The sequence below is a fragment of the Triturus cristatus genome, chromosome 8 (genome assembly GCF_964204655.1).
Source record: "Triturus cristatus chromosome 8, aTriCri1.1, whole genome shotgun sequence".
Taxonomy (NCBI): Eukaryota; Metazoa; Chordata; class Amphibia; order Caudata; family Salamandridae; genus Triturus; species Triturus cristatus.
The window spans coordinates 303,978,211-303,997,534 of NC_140591.1; the positions used below are offsets into that span (position 1 = coordinate 303,978,211).

General features: G+C 46.1%; 1 protein-coding gene across 1 annotated transcript in view; it reads right to left on the reverse strand.

The window, feature by feature from the left end:
* Nucleotides 1–19,324, reverse strand: part of LOC146802023 (cytochrome P450 2J2-like) — a 472,990-nt gene that overhangs the window by 104,408 nt on the left and 349,258 nt on the right. Inside the window, exon 7 of the mRNA XM_085621578.1 lies at nt 3,092–3,279. Within this exon, the coding sequence (XP_085477704.1) occupies nt 3,092–3,279 (188 nt within the window). The remainder of the gene's footprint in view (nt 1–3,091; nt 3,280–19,324) is intronic.

Consider the following 19,324-nt stretch of genomic DNA (forward strand, 5'->3'; position numbering starts at 1 on the left):
AATCCCCAAGTTCTAAGTTTAGGTGAGAGCATAAACAGTTATTCTGGTAGAAAGGATCTTGAAAAGGATCTTGAGAGGTTTTGTTTTTGTTGGAAGCAACAGCACCAATTAATTCTTAGGGTAACTCTTTGCTTCCAAGTGCTGATAGGCTTACTCTTATGTCAGCCTGTACCAGGAAATAGAAAGTTATTGCACTATTACATTGTTGTGGCATCATGCTTGGCCCACAAGCCATACTGAGTACCGCCTTCATGCCACCCCCCTTCTAGACACAACTCTCCCACTCCTAGAACACTGCTTACACAATGAAAAAGGAATACACCAGTTTTACTCAAACTAAGGGGCCCATGCTGGGACCGGACGCCAGTGGTGCGGCGGTCCCGCACCTGCAATTAGGATGCCACCACCACCGTGGCATCCTCCATTCCCAGCAGTGTGGCGGCGGTGCTCACAGCACCGCCCGCCACAATGCTGGGAATGCACTATGTGCATTGTCATGCACAAGGTGACAGGCACCGCGAGGTGCCTGCCACCATGTCCATGACAATGCAGGGGGGTACTATAGTTATCCCCCATGTGCACCCCCCACCCCCACCTACCCTGTGGGCCCGCAACGGGCCCCCGACAGCAAACCCCGCATGCCGCCACGGAAAGGCACGTCGCCGCCTGCATCCAAATATAGATGGCGGTGTCATGCAGACACCACCACCATATTGAGCACCTTTTCCGCCCGGTCAACTAGTCGACCGGCGGAAAACCGGTGGACGTTTTTTCCGTCTGCCGGGGTCTCCCCCGCCATACTAATATGGCGGGGGGAAATTAATGGCAGGCGGGGAAGGATGTAGGGCGATCCACCCTATATCCTAATGGACCCCTAAGGCTTGATTCTGATTTCAGGCGGAATCTCCTCCACTTTGGGAATATGACTGCAAATGTAAATTTGGGTTTACAGGATTTTCAGCTGCTCAAAGCAAGGATTGATGTGATGAGGATTTGATGCAACGGAAGCTGGTAATAGAAGGCTGGAAGCTGAGGCATGGAGAAATGTAAGGGAGCACTTTTGGCCCTCCCGACCTTCCCCCAGAAAAGTCAACTGCGCTTTTTACCACCTGTGCCGTCAACACCCGCCAATCGTCCCCAGAAGGAATTCCATCTGTCGCACTACTCACCACCTATTGCTGCCTACTACTGCCTACTCCTGCGCACTGTGGTGAGTCATGGCAGACTGTGACAGGTCACAGGCGGTGGTGTAGGGAGTAGTGACAGTATAGTGCAGTTGGAAAGGCAGGGCATGATTCAGAGTTGGATAATAGTGGAAAACCCTCCAATATCTGAGGGAGTGGTAGATCCAGGAAGAATCCACCTGTGGAATTTCCTCCACCATAATATTTCCAAGGTGGAGGAGATTCCACAGGTGGAGTCTCCTTTAATACTTTTGCCTGAAATCAGGATCAAGCCTTAGCTTGAGCAAAACTGGTGTGTCCCTTTTACATTGTGTAAGCAGCCGTCTGAATTTAGCACTTCTTCCATAAATGCAAATATTTTCCAGTACTCCAGCACCCCAATGTTTTGCATGAATGATCTGTCATCAAAACTATGAGTTTATAAAATATATTCCTTTAGACGATGCTATATTTACTGCCAGTACTGCGCTTGCGGAGGCTCCGTCTCCGATCACCAGTACTGTTAAGGCGTGGCAGCATATTTTTACAAGAAATTGGGCCCCTATGCTGTACTCGCCTTTGCTTCCCTTGACATATCACCCGAAAAAGCAAGTCCTTCAGGAGGGAGTATTTAAGAAAACTCTAGCTAAATATGGGATTAAGACTTGGGGGGACCTCTACCTCCAAGGCAAGTTCCGAACCTCGCAACAACTCTTCTCCGCACGACTCCCCTCCCCCATGGACATCTTTTTATATATCCGGTTGCGGCAGGGATTTAAAGAACATACTCCTTCCTTACCCCGAGAGCCTCCGGAGGTTGCCACGCTTCGCCTAATAATGGCCAGAGACGCAGCACCTCATCTACTTTCTTCCCTCTACCATTCGCTGTACACTACTCAGTGCACCTCACAAAATACTTCCAGCGATAAATGGTCTGCAGAACTGGAGCTAGCTATTAGTGAGGAGCAGTGGACCTATTGCTGCAGGCCAACGGAACACAGCACGTCCAGTAGCGGCCTCGGATTCTTCATTACAAATACTTACACTGTACATATTATACACCAGGTAAACTCCATCGCTTTAAGCTGTGGGATGATGATAGGTGCGACCGATATGGGGCTACAGGGGCTGACTTCCTTCACCTGGCGTGGGACTGCACTGCTGTGCAGGAGTATTGGCTCCAGGTCTTGGAAGCTCTGGAGCAGATAACATTGCTACGCCTCCCACATACTCCCCTTTTCGCTCTTCTTGGTTATGCCGCAACCATAGGAGTGAAAAACAGACAATTTGTTTCATTCAGTCTCCTCCTCACCAAACGGCGTATTGCATGCCGATGGGGTCGGGGACGGGCACCTAAATTTAAGGAATGGATTCGGGACATGGTATTCTGGCAGGACCAAATGTATGTGTTTGCTGAACTGCTCCCACTAACCTCCCGCCCTCGGGACAACTGGGGACCCCTCACAACATATCTGCTTACACACCCTATTGCTAGCTTCGATAACACACAGCCTGACACAGTGGCACCCACGTGAGCCCCTCATACCCTTTACAAGCTGCTACTCTGTAACACCCCCCCTCCCGAACTCGTCCTACGATTGAATGCTGCTATTATGTGTATTACATGGTTCCTCTCATTATGATGCCTCTAATGTTGCGGTGTATGGATTACTTGCTCACTGTGTTTTATTGGCCATCAGACCTACTTCGCTGCTTTATTGTACTTGTTCCATCTGTACATTTGTAATGATACCCTGTCTGTACTTATGTCTGCCTGCTTTGTGTTTTGAAAAAGTATAAATACATTTTTTTTTTAAACTATGAGTTTATAAAATATGCGAAGTGAAGCCACAGACACAGAAGCAATAGCATGTCTCAAAATCAAAGAGAAGTAACCTTCCTGACAACTCAAGTACAAACATCATTACCTTTTGAAGATGGAAGCCCTGAATAGTGGTGTCCTTCACACAAAGATGTGGTAGGCCAAGAGGAACAATACTGCTGTAGCGCTGTATCTCATGGATCACAGCATTGGTGTATGGCAGCTTCATCCGGTGTTCATATTGGATTGTTTTGTTGGGTTCAAGGACATCATCAAGCTCTCTCTGGATTTTCTCTGGGGAAAGATATGCAAAAGTTACTAGTGGGAGATGCAACAGAGACTACCCATTTTCCCCTCTCCTCTACAATCACGTTGGGAGGATTCAGGCCTGTGGCATTCACAGGCTTTGTAACTCTTGAATAGGAGAAGATTCTCCAAGTGCAATTGTGGTTCTCTGAGAACTGGAAAAGTTGTAATATTGATGATATAGACTTTTTGACAGTACCATCTGCTAGTAGGAAACAGGATAGGAAACCCAGAGTCCTATCTTACTGTCACAACCACATAAATCCACATCAACAGCAAATGCATCTGATTTTATGATACAAAAGTGAGAGTAGAATTGAGATATTTGGAATAAATGAAAAAAAGGTGTTATGTGGAGCTTGGCAGATGGCCCGGTATTTTGCCATGCTAGCAGATGCATGGACCTGCCAACCTCGCACCCTTTAGTGGGAAGGCTTCTGTCATAGCACTGAGGGTTTGCCAAGCAGGCACCATGTTTACCCACAAACATTTTTGCACTGAGGAAAAAACCCTCTAAAACGAAAAAAAAATCCATGCATTTGTCAGTCATGCCTCGTGTAATGAACTCAGACAGAGAGAATGAGTGGCAGTCATCCCGCTTTAATAAAGATGGACAACCGTGATTGTGACCCAGTGGACATTTTGTGGACTGCCTTCCACATCAAAGATTTATGCTGGCAGAGACGACAGTAAATCTACCAAGGTGAACACAATGCTTCACCCAACTCAAATTAGAGGGTAGGAACTGCAAGTTTGGCTGGGCTGCATCACAGCTGAGTTACGGTTGTGGTACCACTCTTCCTAACTCTAAATGTGGCCCTAAGTGTGTTAAACATGTAGAAGCACATTGTGGGATCTGGCAGTGTTCGCAGCCCAACAAGCCAATAAAAGACTGTCACTTTACTGTGGTCATTGATCAAATTGTTGCCAAAAATCTGTTATCAAAAAGAGGATGGAACTATGGCAATCTACAGACAACTATGTTTAGAAAAAAAAAAAAGAAAAAAAAAATATATATATATATATATATATATATATATTAATATTTCTTCATTGCATCTTACATATTACATCCACTATTTTCATACACATTTATGCATTAGTATGTATTAATTACATCGTACTCTTGCACTTCCCCATTTCACCTTGAAAAACAATAAAATAGTGTATTTTAATATCGCTTATGCCAAACTGTGTTATATAACAAAGGATACCATCAGAATTCCATAACTGTTTGAACTCCCCTCCCCCATCCTCCCGTCACTGTGTCGTATTTCCAGCGTCACCTTCTTTTCTTATTTCTTCATCTATCTATTCCTTATGATTATCTGTTATGTCTACCTGGTGTCTAGTTAGTCTTATTGTGCCTAAATCCGTGCTAAGGGGGATCGTTCATGGTCGGTGTTGTTGCCTATGTTTGCAGGTCCTTTATATCCATTAACATAGTCACCTATGCACGCAGGTCATCCTCTAGTTTATCGTCTTGCCTAACCCTCTTCATCCGTAATGCTTCTGCCGCTGCCCATTCACTTATATTCTTCAGCCACATCTCAATCTGCGGGTGGTTTGGTCTCATTCATGACTTACTTAGTTTTGTATTTTTGGGGGTAGGAAGGAGACCTAACAGCACTCCACATATTTCTTTGGGCACATTCCATTCTGTAGCCTCCTTTATTTTATCTAGTATTCCGGTCCAAAAGGGAGATATGATTGGGCATGTCCATATCATATGCAAAAAAGTCCGCTCCTGCAGTTCTACATCAGGGATCGAGTCGGCAAGATCTTACTTAGCATTTTTGGGGTGAGGTATGTTTGGTGTATAAAGTTATACTGGATCAGTTTAAACCGTACGTTTGAATTTATCGCTTTGGCCCCTTCATGGACTTTAATCCAATTCTTTTCAGACAAGGGCTACCCCAGGACCTCCTCCCACTGAGCCTGGACTGGTAGAGGTGCAACTGTTAAATCTTCTCGCAATGCCCTATACAAGTGTGAAATGAATCCCCTCCCCCAGTGCCACGTATAACATAACCTGCATCACCATTGTCACCGTTGGCTCCTCCGTCATAGAGGCCCATATTTCTCTAGTAACCTGATATATCCTCCCGTATTGCAAAAAATGCCCTGTACCTAGTTCAGACATTGACTCCGCATTTTCTCTGGTAATGAGTTTGTTGTGGAAAAGATCCCATCGTCACACATCCACCTTCCACTTACGGACAGACATCGAGGCCGCCCTTTTTGCAAAGGGTTGTACCGCCCATAATGGCATGTCTGGAGCATATGGGGCATGCCCCACCACCCTCTTGACAGAACGTTCCCATACCGAACCACATGTTTGACATCAGGAGCGTCGCCTGTGAGTCTCTCCCATATGTGCCCGCGAGCAATCTTTTCTCCCAATTTTCATTTTCGTCCAACCAGTGTATAGCATGCTGGAGTTGGGACGCCAAATAATACAACTCCAGGTGCGGAACCTCCAACCCACCATTCTGTCACGTTCTCTGCAGCATCACGAGGCTCACCCTCTTCCGTCTTGATCCCCACAATAATTCTATTATCAGTGTGTTCAGTGTTTTAAAGAAATGTACAGTGACCTCATATAGCGAATGTTGTAACAAGTATAAGCATCGGGAAGTATGATCATTTTTATAATAGCAATTCTGCCCATAAGAGATGGGGAAAGCTTTTACCAAAAGTGTATCGAGCCTCTTCAGCCTTCAATTACCTTTCCTATATTAAGCTCCAAGTGTCTCACTGGAGTATTCACCAGTCTAATTCCTAGATATTTAGGGTCAGAGTCCACCCTTGGAAGACCCACCTCCGGCAGTGACTCCCGTGGTCTCTGTGCCAGTCGGCCAATCGGGAGCAACCTGGACTTATTGGGGCTTATTTTCAGGCCTGATACCTCCCCAAATTTATATAAACTATCCAGCATTTTAGGGATCGCTTGAGCTGGTTGACGAATATATACTAATGTATCGTCTGCATACATGGAAACCATGTGGTTAGTGTCACCTAAACTGATCCCCCATACCTTCAATTGGCGCTGCAGAGTCTCTGCCAACAGTTCCACTGCTGCCACAAATAATAATGGCGATAAGGGACACACTTGTCTAGTGCCCCTTTGGAGTTTAAAGGCCCTAGAAATTAGTCCTCCCTGATGTATCCTAGCCTGTGGGGCCATATATATTAGCTTAAGCAAGTCAAGAAATCCTGTCCCCATCCCCATCATCCTCAGTGTCCCCCAAACATACTCTCAGTCCATTGAGTAGAAAGCTTCTTCTATATCAAGCAACGCCATAGCATGATCTTCCTTTTCTTTTTTTAAAAAATTATTTTTATTAACAGACATAAACTTATTGGTCTCTTCACAGTTTTAGGTCCTTGGAGTTACAGTGGTTCAACCTTGGACCCTTAGACAGTCCTGCAACTTAATATGGTACAGCAGAGCAGAACAAGACAATATCGCCATTTTATTGGGTTAACCTTTCCTCAAGGGGGGAGGAAACTGGGGGCTCACAGATGTTGCCGTGGTACGTATTCCAGGGAGACCAGACCGCTACCCATTTCCCGGGGCACCCTCTCGAAACATACACTATCTTTTCCTGCAGCATGCACCAGTCCATGTCTTTCTTCCATACACCATGCAATGGGGGCGCCTCCGCCCCCCAAAGGCGCGCTATGTTACGCTTTGCAATCACCAGCCCCAGTGTTGCCCACAATTTACCTTTTACCGGTAGGTCCGTGGGCTCCCAGATGTTTAGGAGGCATCGTTTAGCCTCAGGCCGCAACCCTACCCCCCAAACCTTGCTCATACAGTCATGTATCTTTGCCCAGTATGTTCGAACTTGTGGGCATTCCCATACTATGTGAAGAAATGTCCCCCTTTCCCCACACCACCTCCGACAGAACCCATCCGTACTCCTCCCCATCAACTCTAGTCTGGTGACCGAGATATATACCGGTGTAGTATTTTGAGTTGTATCAGCCGCAATTTCGCCGATATCGCCACTTCTTTGGGGGAGGAGAGCACCTCTCTCCATTCCTCATTGTCAATTTCCAGGACGTCCGCCTCCCACTTTCCCCTGAGGGAGCCTAGTGGATCTGGGGAGTGATGTCTGAGTTTCTTATATGTGAGGGATATCGCCCTTTCCGGTAAGTAGCCGTCTAGTAATCTATCCTCTAGGGGGAAGTACTCCGGCAGCGCTGTCCCCGGCGAAATGTTAGATTGAAGAGAGTGCCGGACCTGCATATAACGGAAGAATTCCGTGTGTGCCACCTCGTGTGACTGCTGTAGGGAGGCAAAGGACACCATTCCCCCAGCACCCCAGAGGTCCCCTATACGGGATATACCGATCAGATCCCAATTGCGGAATCCCTTAGTGCGTCCCAATGACCCAAGCCTTTCTGACGCCCAGAGCGGGGTTGCCTTCGTAAGCTTGTCAGCCCACCCCAACTTCCGGTTCACACTATGCCACAGTTGGACCGAGTGTTTTGTAGGCCCCGTGAGGCGAAACTTATTAGGTCGCGAATAGAGTGCGGCCTCAAAATTTCCTCTGGGGAGGAGCCACCTATCCATCCCATACCCGGGGTCTTCCCCACTACCGTACGTGCCCTGATTGATGGCTGAGAGATGCGCTGCCCAGTAATATTTGCGGAAGTCCGGCAGTGCTATGCCCCCATCGTACCACCCCAAGGTAAGTTTCGGGAGAGCCATGCACGGTGTGCCACTCCACAGCAGGTCCCGCTGAGTGGCCTCAATATCCGCAAAGTATTTGTGTGGTACCAGATCCGGGTAGTTTTGGAGCGCATATAAAAACCGCGGCAGCGCCATCATTTTGAAGAGGGCCGCACGACCCAGTAGCGATAGCGGGAGCCTCTTCCAAGTTGCCACGTCTCTCTGGCCTGAGGTTATTTTCAAAGCGTATTTTTGCATCTCCGGAGATGTAGATTCCGAGATATCTGAACCCTTCCGTGCTATCTGGATCGGGTAACCACGAGGAACAGGAGGAGGGGCCCCATGCAACACATAAAGCAATGACTTTCCCCAATTGATGCTATAACCGGAGTTTTTCCCAAAGCTTGTGAGGATGTCTAAGGCCACCCGGAGTGATTTCACGGGGGAGGCAAGGTACAGCAGGACATCGTCTGCATATAGCGAGATCCTGTCCACCCATCCCCCCGCCCATCTCAGCCCCTGTATAGAGGGATCCTGTCTTATCCAGGCTGCCAGAGGCTCTAGGCAGAGTGTGAACAGTAAGGGTGAGAGGGGGCAGCCCTGTCTCGTTCCCCTCTCGAGTGTAAAAACCTCGGAGCTCTTATTATTAACTACCACCTGTGCCAATGGTTCGGTATATAGGAGGCGTACCCACCCGACGAAGTTGGGACCAAATCCCAATCTTGTGAGGACCGCCATCATATAGGGCCAATCCAGAGTGTCAAATGCCATAGCAGCATCCAAAGATGCCACCACCGCGTCTTCCTGGATTGTGTGGCGGCGTCCCATCACACCATGGAGCCGCCGCAGATTCAGAGCCGTGTTCCGATGCAGCATGAAGCCCGATTGGTCGGGGTGGACCAGTTTAGTGATTAGCGGTTTGACCCGGTTCGCAAGAAGCTTAGCCAGTATCTTAGGATCAGCATTCAACAGCGATATTGGCCTGTATGAGGAGCAGCGGTCCCTGGATTTCCCTTCTTTGGGAATAGCCACCAGGGTGGCAATGCGTTGGTCTCTTGGTAATTTCCCCCGCGCCTTGCTGTCTTCGAACATACTTTTGAAATGTGTACCCAGGCAGTCGGGCCGGAGCTTGTACAGCTCAATAGGTAAGCCGTTCGGGCCCAAGGCCTTCCCAGTCCGCAGGTCCATAATAGCTTTGGCCAGCTCGGCGACGGTGAGGTCGCCGTCTAGCGCCTCGCGATCCTCCTCAGAGAGCACAGGCAGCCTGATGAACTTCAGGAGCGCAGCTGAGTCCTCTTCAGACCGGTCCGTGCCTCTGCTGTACACTCCTTTGAAATGCGCAGCAAATTCGCTTATTTTCTCCTGCGGTTCGGTCAGATGGAGGTCTCCTGCAGAACGGATTTCGGCCACCACCCTCTGTGCCATCTGTTTTTTATCCAGCCAGGCGATTAATTTACCCGCCTTGTCCCCTTGGTCGTATAACCGGCCTTCTTTGTGTTTAGCAAGCGTCTTCGCAGCCTCCGTGACTAGGGCCTTATATTCATATTCAGCAGCTTTAAACTGCATTTGATGCTGGGCCTTTAAGGTCCCACATACCTGCGCCTCTCTTTCCAGTGGAAGAAGGTCCCGCTCCACCTCGAGCATCTGCGCCTCCCTTTCCTTACGCTGTTCGGCAATTTTTGAGAGGGCCTCCCCCCTCACCACAGTCTTAAATGCCTCCCAGAGGGTAGTTGGGCCTTCCACTGTCCCGACATTTTCGGTGAAATAGTGGTCTATGGACCGCGCGAGTGCCTTCTTAATTTCGGGGTTACGCAGCAACCAGGGATTTATGGGCGCCACACATCCCACCCTCTTCTCTCCGATCGTTAGATGCGTCCACAGCGGGTAGTGGTCTGATATACCCCTTGCCAAGTGTTTGAGGTCCTGAACCACAGTGTCATGCTGCAGGAGAGTGAGAAGGTAATCTATCCTGGAGAATGTGTGATGCGGTCCTGAAAAGAATGTGTATTGTAGCTGAGTGGGGTGGCGTAGGCGCCAGAGGTCCACCAGCCCATACGCTTCCAGTAAGTTGGCGAGCCACATTTGCCCCGGTGCAATGTTACATGGCGGATGTCTATCCAAGTCTCCAGATGCTACTGCATTAAAGTCCCCCCCAACTAAGAGTTGCCCTTCGGGAAGAGAGAGAAGGAGTTCCCCCAGATCCTGATAGGATTGATTCTGGAGACCAGGTGGAATATACACCGGCACCAGGTTAAGCGTGCGGCCCTCCCATTTTCCCATGAGCACTGCATAGCGGCCCAGCGGTTCTGTTTTCGTGTGTTGAATTACCATTGGGAAGCTACGGCTTACAAGAATGTCCACCCCTCTGGATCCCGATGTGAAGCCGGCATGTGTGGCCAGAGTGTACCCCCATCTGTTAAGTGCCTGACATGTGTTCTCAACGAGGTGCGTCTCCTGCAATAGGACAACATCCGGGAGGTGCCTTTTGAGGAATTGGAGTACTATACTTCTCTTGAGCTTGTCCCCCAACCCATTCACATTCCAGCTAAGCACTTTGATACTCTTATCCCACTTCATAGCCATTTCCAGAAATGATGCAAAGCTGTCGTCCTGATGGCATGTCACACCGCTCCATCTCACAAGGATTGTTTTCATGTGACCAATTAAAACTCCCGCCTCCCCTATAAATATTCCTAACACCCCCTTGAAACTGCAGCCCCCCCCGCCTCCCACCCCTCCCTGCTACCCTGCTGTGTAGGTTTATAACTATCCACATCCCCCAACTAGCAGAGCGCCTTTCGCCCTAAACAAGAAGGAGAGAAAAAATCCCTCCCCTCTACAAACTTATTGGTGAGGCGTGCGCTAGCGCCAACTCCAGTCGGTGGGCGCCTCCCCCATTAACGTTTTTAGTCTTCTCAAGTCCATGCGAGCCTGTCACCATAACTGTTTCAATGTCCCCTGTTGTATTGCCCCGCCCCACCATTGATTGAAGTATTCAATGATATCGGCAAGTCGGGCACAGCACCCATTCCAAGCAGGCAAGTAAGTTTCCAACCCCTCCCAAACTGAGGCACCCTCCCAAACCCCGAGAGGGCGGCCCTCACATCTGCAGCACCGTCCCGGGCACACCCCCCCTGCAATATCTTAGAGTAAAATTATACATTACAGATCAGTATTTAATCGCCCGGGGGGATCTTCCACTCATCAGCGCCTACGCCCCTGCAGTCTTTATATGCCGACCAGGTCCGGACTGCGGTATCTTGAACGCCGCGAAGTTCCCTTGTCCAGCCAGTCCTGTACCTCTGAAGGCGTAGTGAAGAAAAGGGATCTGCTGCCATCGATGACTTTGAGCTTCGCTGGAAAGAACATTATGCATTTGATGCCCCTTTCCCGCAGTGCTGCTTTCACCCCCTCAAACGATCGCCGTTCCAATTGTACGTGAAGTCGGGAAAAATCTGACCGTCGCGTTTTCATACTGTAGGTCCCCTTTTTGTCTAGCGGCCTGGAGGATGGCGTCCCGATCCCTATAGTTGAGGATCCGTGCTATAATGGTTCGCGGCAGGGCCCCGGGCTTAGGCCTAGGGACCGGTGCGCGGTGAGCCTGCTGGAGCAGAGTTTTCTGTTGAAAATGTATCGAGTTTTAAGCTCCAGTTTCGTCTATATGTTATGATTTTAAAACACTAATTAGTAACGATTGATTAATAGTTTGTTTTGTCTGGACTAATCGATATTACTAATGAGAGAAACTACACATGGGATGCATATATGTTGCTTAATAATAGTGTGCGGTTTATTCACAAATGCTATTTGTTTTGTGTTTTGTGCGTTTAAAATAACGTGTACTAATGCTTTATTGTGTTGCAGAAGGCTAGATAAGTACATACACATAAGGGTATTAGAGGGGTTTAACACTGTACAATCATTATGATGTGGTAACGTTGTTTTTGTCTCTTTTAATTAAGATGGTCCGTTTTGGCCTAGATAAAGATGGCTGCCTTTTACAGCCTGTGCTCGAGTGATCGAATTTTGATGAGAGGCCTTGCTGAACATGGTCGAGAGTCACCTGACCACAGCCTTTGCCTGGTTAGAAAGTTTTCCGTGAGGACAGCAGCTCCGGGAACGGGTCCAATTGCCCTTGGACAAGGATAAAGCCACAATGAACAATGACAATGTTGCGGTGGCTCTGCTAAGATATCAAGGAAGAGCATTTTCGAAAAAAACATTTGCAAACTCGAGTTTCCTTCTTCCGTCTTTTTATTTTTGTGATTTTTCCTGAGCAGAGATTTTCTAAATGTATCTAAAGACTTCCTTTCCTGCTCGCTCTGCTCAGTGGCTCAACGGATATCTAACATTTGTTTGTTACCTTTATTTGCAACATATACTATAAGTATGTTAGACTAGAGAGGGTCCATGTTCGTTTGCTGGTTCATTCTTTCATCGCGTTTGGACGTCTGGACGTTTCCTATGCTGAGGACGGCGGCTCGAGAGACTTTACCGAGAGACCTGTCCTGTCCCATTTAGCTAGAATAGGTAACTATGAGAATAACGATTTTGCTAATGATTGACTTTACTTTTGAATTAATTTTAGATAAACAAGCATTTGTTTGAATTACAGTGTCGGGTGTTTATTCTTTGTCATTTATTGAGTTTCAAATGTATTTCTTATGTTCAAAATCATGACTCAAGGCAATGTCATTAAGGTCACATTGACCTCATTGTAGATGCAGATTGGTCTAGGTTTTCTCTCCTATATTCAGTGTGGATAGAGTAATAGTGTAAATTTAGTGATATGGGCCCTAGTGTATGATGTGTGACTGCGCGTGTGACTGTAGATTTACTCTGTCCGTGGAAGCTGGGAGAATTTATATGCGCCGATCTGCAGCAGTTTCCTGGTAGCAGTATGATGGTTGTGATCATTGTCTTGATCTGATTAGATTGCTTGTACATAGGCTTTGATTATTGATTATTGATTAATGTTGGTATATGTACTAATACTATATGTTGAGGTCGTCGTGTTGAGTTCTATGTAGTGTGTGCGGCTTCTGGAACTTGGGAGCTGGTGACAGTTCCGTAGTAGGGCAGAGGGAAGTAAGTGCTGCTCTCGGGAAAAACGGGATTGTTGGCCCTGTACGTATGCGGGGAAAAACGTGTGACAATTGAAGTTGCGCGTCACATTGTCTGGGTTCGGAATCAGTGACATCGTCGTGTGTTACTATTAGGGATATATTTTCGGTTCAAAAGGAGTGTGTATGGTAGCGAAGGTTATCTGTGAAACTCTGGTCTTAAGTCCCAGGGATCCGTAAGGTTCGCCGTTAAAGCTTATCGCGGGAGTAGTAATAAGCTTGTTTGAAGGACTGGGCAGAGGTAAGCTGCTTGGTTAACGTGTGTTATAATTCTGTAGCGGGACAGATTGTTCGCTGTTCTCAGGAAAGGCAGGATTCTGTGTGCATGTTCTATATTTTCTTGGTGTGAAAGTGCGTGAATGTATGAGCATTTAATTGATCGTAAGACTCTTTGGAGCAGTCCTAGAGGAAACAGTTAATGGATGCATGTTAGAAGGGCAGAGTAGAGGGATGTGCTACTGTGTCAACGAAAGTGATTATTCCGTAGTGGAACAGAGGTAAGCGCTGTTCTAGAGAGAAGCGGGATTCTTGTGAGAAAGATTTTCTTTACTATTCTGTGGTTAGCGAAGCAGACAATGGAGATGTTTATATGTTGTAACTAATAGATTTTGTAGAATCTGAAACGAAGTCTACTAAAAAGGCTTTGTAAAGGAGGGGTAGACGAGTGACAGGAGACAGAGCAGAAGCGACTGCAGCGACTGCTGATGTCATTCAGACCGCGCTGTGATTGGATAGTGACTCAGAAAAGTGCTCGCGCTAGGATTGGTGCGTTGGTGTGAGTCGCGCTGTTATTGGGCAAAGATCCGCAACTGTACGGAAGGGACTAGAGAATATTGGTAAACGTTAAAATGTATTACCAGCAGGAAGAAAGGAAGAAAAAATCTTTGTTCGGTAAAATAAAAAGGTGGTTCGACAAAGATAAAAATGTAATAACTAGAGAAGGTGAATTGCTACCTCCAACGAGAACTCCTGCATCCTTCATGGTTGCGAAATATGGGTATCATACCTGTATATGGTTGGATAATTGGGCTAAGTATACTAAGGATGATGGTGTCTTAGCATTTCCGGAACATGGTTCATTTAATCTGGCCGTGTTGAGAAATTTACGAGCGAAGATGATGTGTCTAGAGCCTAGACCAAGGCCGACACAGTTTGAGGCGTTGGTGGAATGGGAAGATGAGGTGCATGAGCGAGAAAAGCAGAGGAGTGGAGGCAATTATAGGTCCTTTTTTGGGAGGAAATATGATCGTGAAACTCATCATGATCGAATGAGGAGATGGCGAGATGCTAGTATGTCAGAGGGATTATATCCTATGAGGACTGTTGATGAAGCGGAAGGGAGGAAAGGTGCAGAAAAGGTGCCTGATACAGAAGTGAGAAGGTACGGAGTTACTGATTATGAGGATGAGGTCTTGGATGACATGATTTACAAGAGACCACCTCCGTATAGACCGGAACCAGAAGAGAGTACGCCAGTTTCTACTCCTGTAAGAGATACTTTGCGAATTATTAAAACTGAGGTTGTGACACCTGATCTGAAAAGTAGTAGCTCTTTCACGGAAAGGGAGAGAGAGAGAGAGAGCGAGAGAGAGAGAATCGAGTCAGTGAAGAGAAAACAAGAGAATTAGCCAGAACCACATCTGAGCTGACTGAGAAAATCCGTGAGCTGACGAAAAATTTTGAAGCAGTTACAGTGCCTGTAACGATTGGTCCGGTTGTGCCTATTTTTGATAAACAAAGAATGGGTGAAAATAATTTGACAGTTCCCTATGTTGGGAATGGTTTGGTTGGTACTTGTACTTTAGAGGAATCAAGAGTGAGAATAGGAGGAAATGATTCAAGGCAGTCGAGACATGACACATGTAGTGGAGGATTAGATGTGCAGCCTAATTCAGGATTGAATACTGGTTGTTTGGGTGGAACAATTTTGGAACCACAGAGGATGACAGAACAAGTGGGTGCAGTGAAAAAGTCTACTGAAATAACAGCTGAAGATTTGAATGATTGGTTGAAAGTTCTTCAAAAGAAGGATAAAGATTCACAGGCAATTGATGTAGCCAGGTTGCGCATGGAATTGGAGGAGCTTATTGCAGGGACAATCCCTACAGACATACTCAAAAACCATCATGATGGAGAGTTGTTATTTATGTGTAAAAGTATCACCTGGAGGGCTAAGAGTACACATGACAGGTTAAAAGCAATAGCGAGTGAACAAGGAGTTGACATGGATAAGGTGAAAGCTTTGCAGAAGCCTTACAGGGTGGATTTCTCTGATAAAGATATTGAAAATCTAAATGGTGCTGGCAGAACAGGACAGATTAAGGAAATGATTGCTTTATTGTGAAAATGGGGTGATGTAGAAAAGTGGAAGGATAGGTGGTACAAGAAAAGGGAAGATTCAGTGGACAGGACTTATTCAGCTTTTCCTGTGAGAGAAAAAGAGAAAACAGTGGATGCTTATCCTATGAGAGAGATTCCTGGAGGAGGATATGTACATGTCCCATGGACTAGACAGGATATTTTATCATTTACGAATGATTTCCCTCGACTGAGAGAAAAGCCCGTCGAGTGGTATAGGCAGGTAGACAGGTTTGTGAAATTGTCAAAAGTGCTGTGGATTGACCTGAATAGTCTGTTTGATATAATTGTTCCAGCAGACTTGTGGGCTGAGTGTAAAATAGTTGTAGATTGGCCTGCTAAGGAGTATCCAAGAGATCCGAAAACAGGAGCACCAGATCCAGAGGTCATGAAGAAATATGATCAGGTAATAGTATTTCTGAAAAATAAAGTACCCCCAAAAGAGACAGACTGGGTTAAGATAGATCGGACACATCAGGAAGCAAAAGAATCAGTTCATGCTTTTTACGAAAGGCTGATACTGGCTTTTAAACAGTTCAGTGGAGATGAACACCTGGGTGATAAGGATTTGAGTCATTTTGTTTACAGGTTTGTATATGGCCTGAGACCTGAAATAAGTGAAAGAATACGTGAGCATACGGTTGACTGGCAGAGTAAAAAGATTGATGAAATCTTGAGACATGCAAAGTACTTCAGTGATGAGATTGAGGCAAAACAGAGAAAACTGAAAGAGAAAGCAATGTGGGCTCAGGTGAAAGTTGCTGAAAGACAAGAAGCACAGTTGATGGAACAGGCAAATAATCCAGGAATTAGACCCAGATATGCGGGAAAAGGAAAGGGGAATTTAGAGGAGGCTAAAAAGAAATTCCCTTGTCACAACTGTGGACAATTGGGGCATTGGAGATCCGAGTGTACCAATCCACCATTAGTGAGTAATGAAAGTAAACCCTTAAATCAACAGGTGCAGAACGAGGGGTGTAATCAACAGCAGCAACAGCAGAAGGTTGTCAGACAGCAGAGTCAAGAGCCAAAACCGCCCTTGCCGCAGAATAGAGGGTCCCAAAAGTATAACCAGGACTCAGGATTCTACAATGATGAGCAGGTAAACAAACCGAGACGTTCTAACCTGGTACAACAGTACTGGTTAAAGAATGAGGGGAGTGAGTCTGAAGGGGACTATTGACGGTGCCGAAGAGAGGAGGAAGAGTGCATACTTGGTGCAACTCTAGAAATAGACCAGGCAGGACCATTTGTAGATGGGAAAATAAATGGGGAGAGTGTTACTTTTTTGGTAGACACAGGATCGACGAGATCAACTGTCAGGTCAGCAGATATTAGAAATCTTCCTCTCTCGGACGAAGCAATCCAAGTAGTTGGTGTAGCCAATACACAGATTAGGACTCGTCTTACCGAACCAGTAAGGGTAAGAATAGGGAAATTTTCAGACATGCACAGATTTGTTGTCTGTGACACCAGTCCAGTGAACTTGTTAGGTAGAGACCTATTGTGCAAGATGAATTGTACAATTTTCTGTACTCCGGATGGAATAGCTTTTGAGACACCAGATGAGGATGTTTTGTACCGGATGACTCTAGATAATAGAGAGAGTGAGATTGTTGGTACATATGCTGTGTTTAATCCAGATGATTTGCCTCAGGAGTTGAGACACACAGTGAAAACAGCAGTTTGGGATTTTACTGGAGAAGATGTGGGATTGATGAACAATGTGGATCCAGTGAAGATTTCAGTGAAAGAGGGAATCACTTACCCTAATATCCCACAGTACAGACTGACACCAGAGATAATAGAGGGAATAACCCCTATAATTGACAAGATGATTCAACAGGGTGTTTTGAGAGAATTACTGAGTAGCCCGTGTAATTCACCGATAATAGGGCTGAAGAAACCTAATGGAAAGTTCAGGATTGTACAGGATTTGAGAAAAGTTAACAAAATTGTGGTGGCATGTTGTCCCATTGTGCCAAATCCTTTAGTGATTTTGTATCAGATTCCTCATGATGCTGAATGGTACACATTGATTGATTTGTGTCATGCTTTCTTTTCAATTCCATTGCATCAGGACAGCCAGGGTATACAGAGAGTCCTTCGATATTCAATCAGTTGTTGAAAAAGTCATTGGAGAGTTTGATCATGCCTGAAAGCTCAGTGCTAGTGCAGTATATTGATGACTTACTTGTGGCATCGAAGACACGTGAAGCTTGTGAAGTAGATACCATAGCTTTCCTGAATCATCTGGCAGATGGAGGGTTAAAGGTATCTCCAGCCAAATTGCAATTTTGCAAGAAAGAGGTGCATTATCTTGCACACAATATTGAAAAGGGTCTGAGAAAGGTGACCGATGACAGGATCAAAATTATCAGAGGAATGAGAGCCCCGATGACCCAGAGAGAAGTGAGGATGTTTCTGGGGATGGTGGGTTATTGTCGTCAGTGGATAAGTAATTTCTCCCTGATAGCAAAGCCACTGATTAAGTTGACCAAAAGTGAGGTGAGAGACCCATTGGAACTGGATGGGGAACAAATGGCAGCATTTGAAGAGCTGAAGAGCAGAATGTGTGAAGCCCCTGCTTTGGGAATGCCAGACTATGAGAAATAGTTTGAGTTGTACTGCAGTGAGAGAAATGGGTGTGCACTTTCAGTGTTAATTCAGAAGCACGGACAACTGAGAAGGCCGATTGCGTACTTCTCATCGACACTTGACCCCGTAGCTGTGGGTTTGCCAGGTTGCCTGAAAGCAGTAGCTGCTACATGCAGAAGCTAGGAACAGAGTGAGGGCATAATAATGGGATATCCTGTAAGGGTGTTCGTACCTCATGATGTGGCAATTCTTTTGACAAGAAGCAGGACTCAGTACATGTCACATAGTCGGCTGACTAAATATGAGAAAATCATTCTGGGAGCATCAAACCTGACTCTCGAGAGATGTGTGAATGTGAATCCAGCAACGTTGTTACCAGATGCTGATAATGTGAATGTTGGAGATGATGTTGATCATGATTGTTTGGATGTGCTTGACTATTGCACAAAACCGAGACCAGACATAAGAGATTTACCGTTGCCTGAGAGTGATCATGTGCTGTTTGTGGATGGATCGTGTCTGAGAACTGATGATGGTGTGCTGAGTGCAGCATATGCAGTGTGCAAGGTTTCAGAAGTTATGGAAGCTTCGTCTTTGAAAGGAGTAAGATCTGCTCAAGTGGCTGAATTGGTGGCATTGACAAAAGCTTGCAAAATTGGGAAAAATCTGAGAGTGACTGTGATGACTGATAGTCAGTATGGATTTGGAGTCGTTCATGACTTTGGCCAGCTTTGGCTACAGAGAGGTTTCTTGACGTCGAGTGGGACTCCAATAAAGAATGCTGAAGTGATTGGAAAATTGCTTGAGGCGATACAGCTGCCTAAAGAGTTAGCAGTTGTGAAATGTGCTGCTCATGGACAAGGAGATGATTTTGTTACTCTTGGTAATAGATTTGCCAATGACATAGCACAATATTGTGCTAAGAACAATCATTCAATTAATAGGGCACGAGAGAGGGAAATGTCTTTTTGTTCTGTGATGTTTACTAATGTCCTAGAAACGTGGGATGAAGTGAAACAGTTGCAGGATGAGGCAGGAGATGAGGAAATGAGAGATTGGATCAAGGCAGGTTGTGCCCCAAGAGAAACAGATCATGTTTGGATCTACAGAGATGGTAGACCAGTCATGCCTAACTCAATGTTGTCGACAATGGCAAGAATGTATCATGGCCAGGGACATTTGGGAAGGGATGCGATGATCAGGTCTTTTAAACAAACCTGGTACAATGCAAAGTTCAGGTTGATTGCAGAGAGCATCTGTCAGAGATGTTTGA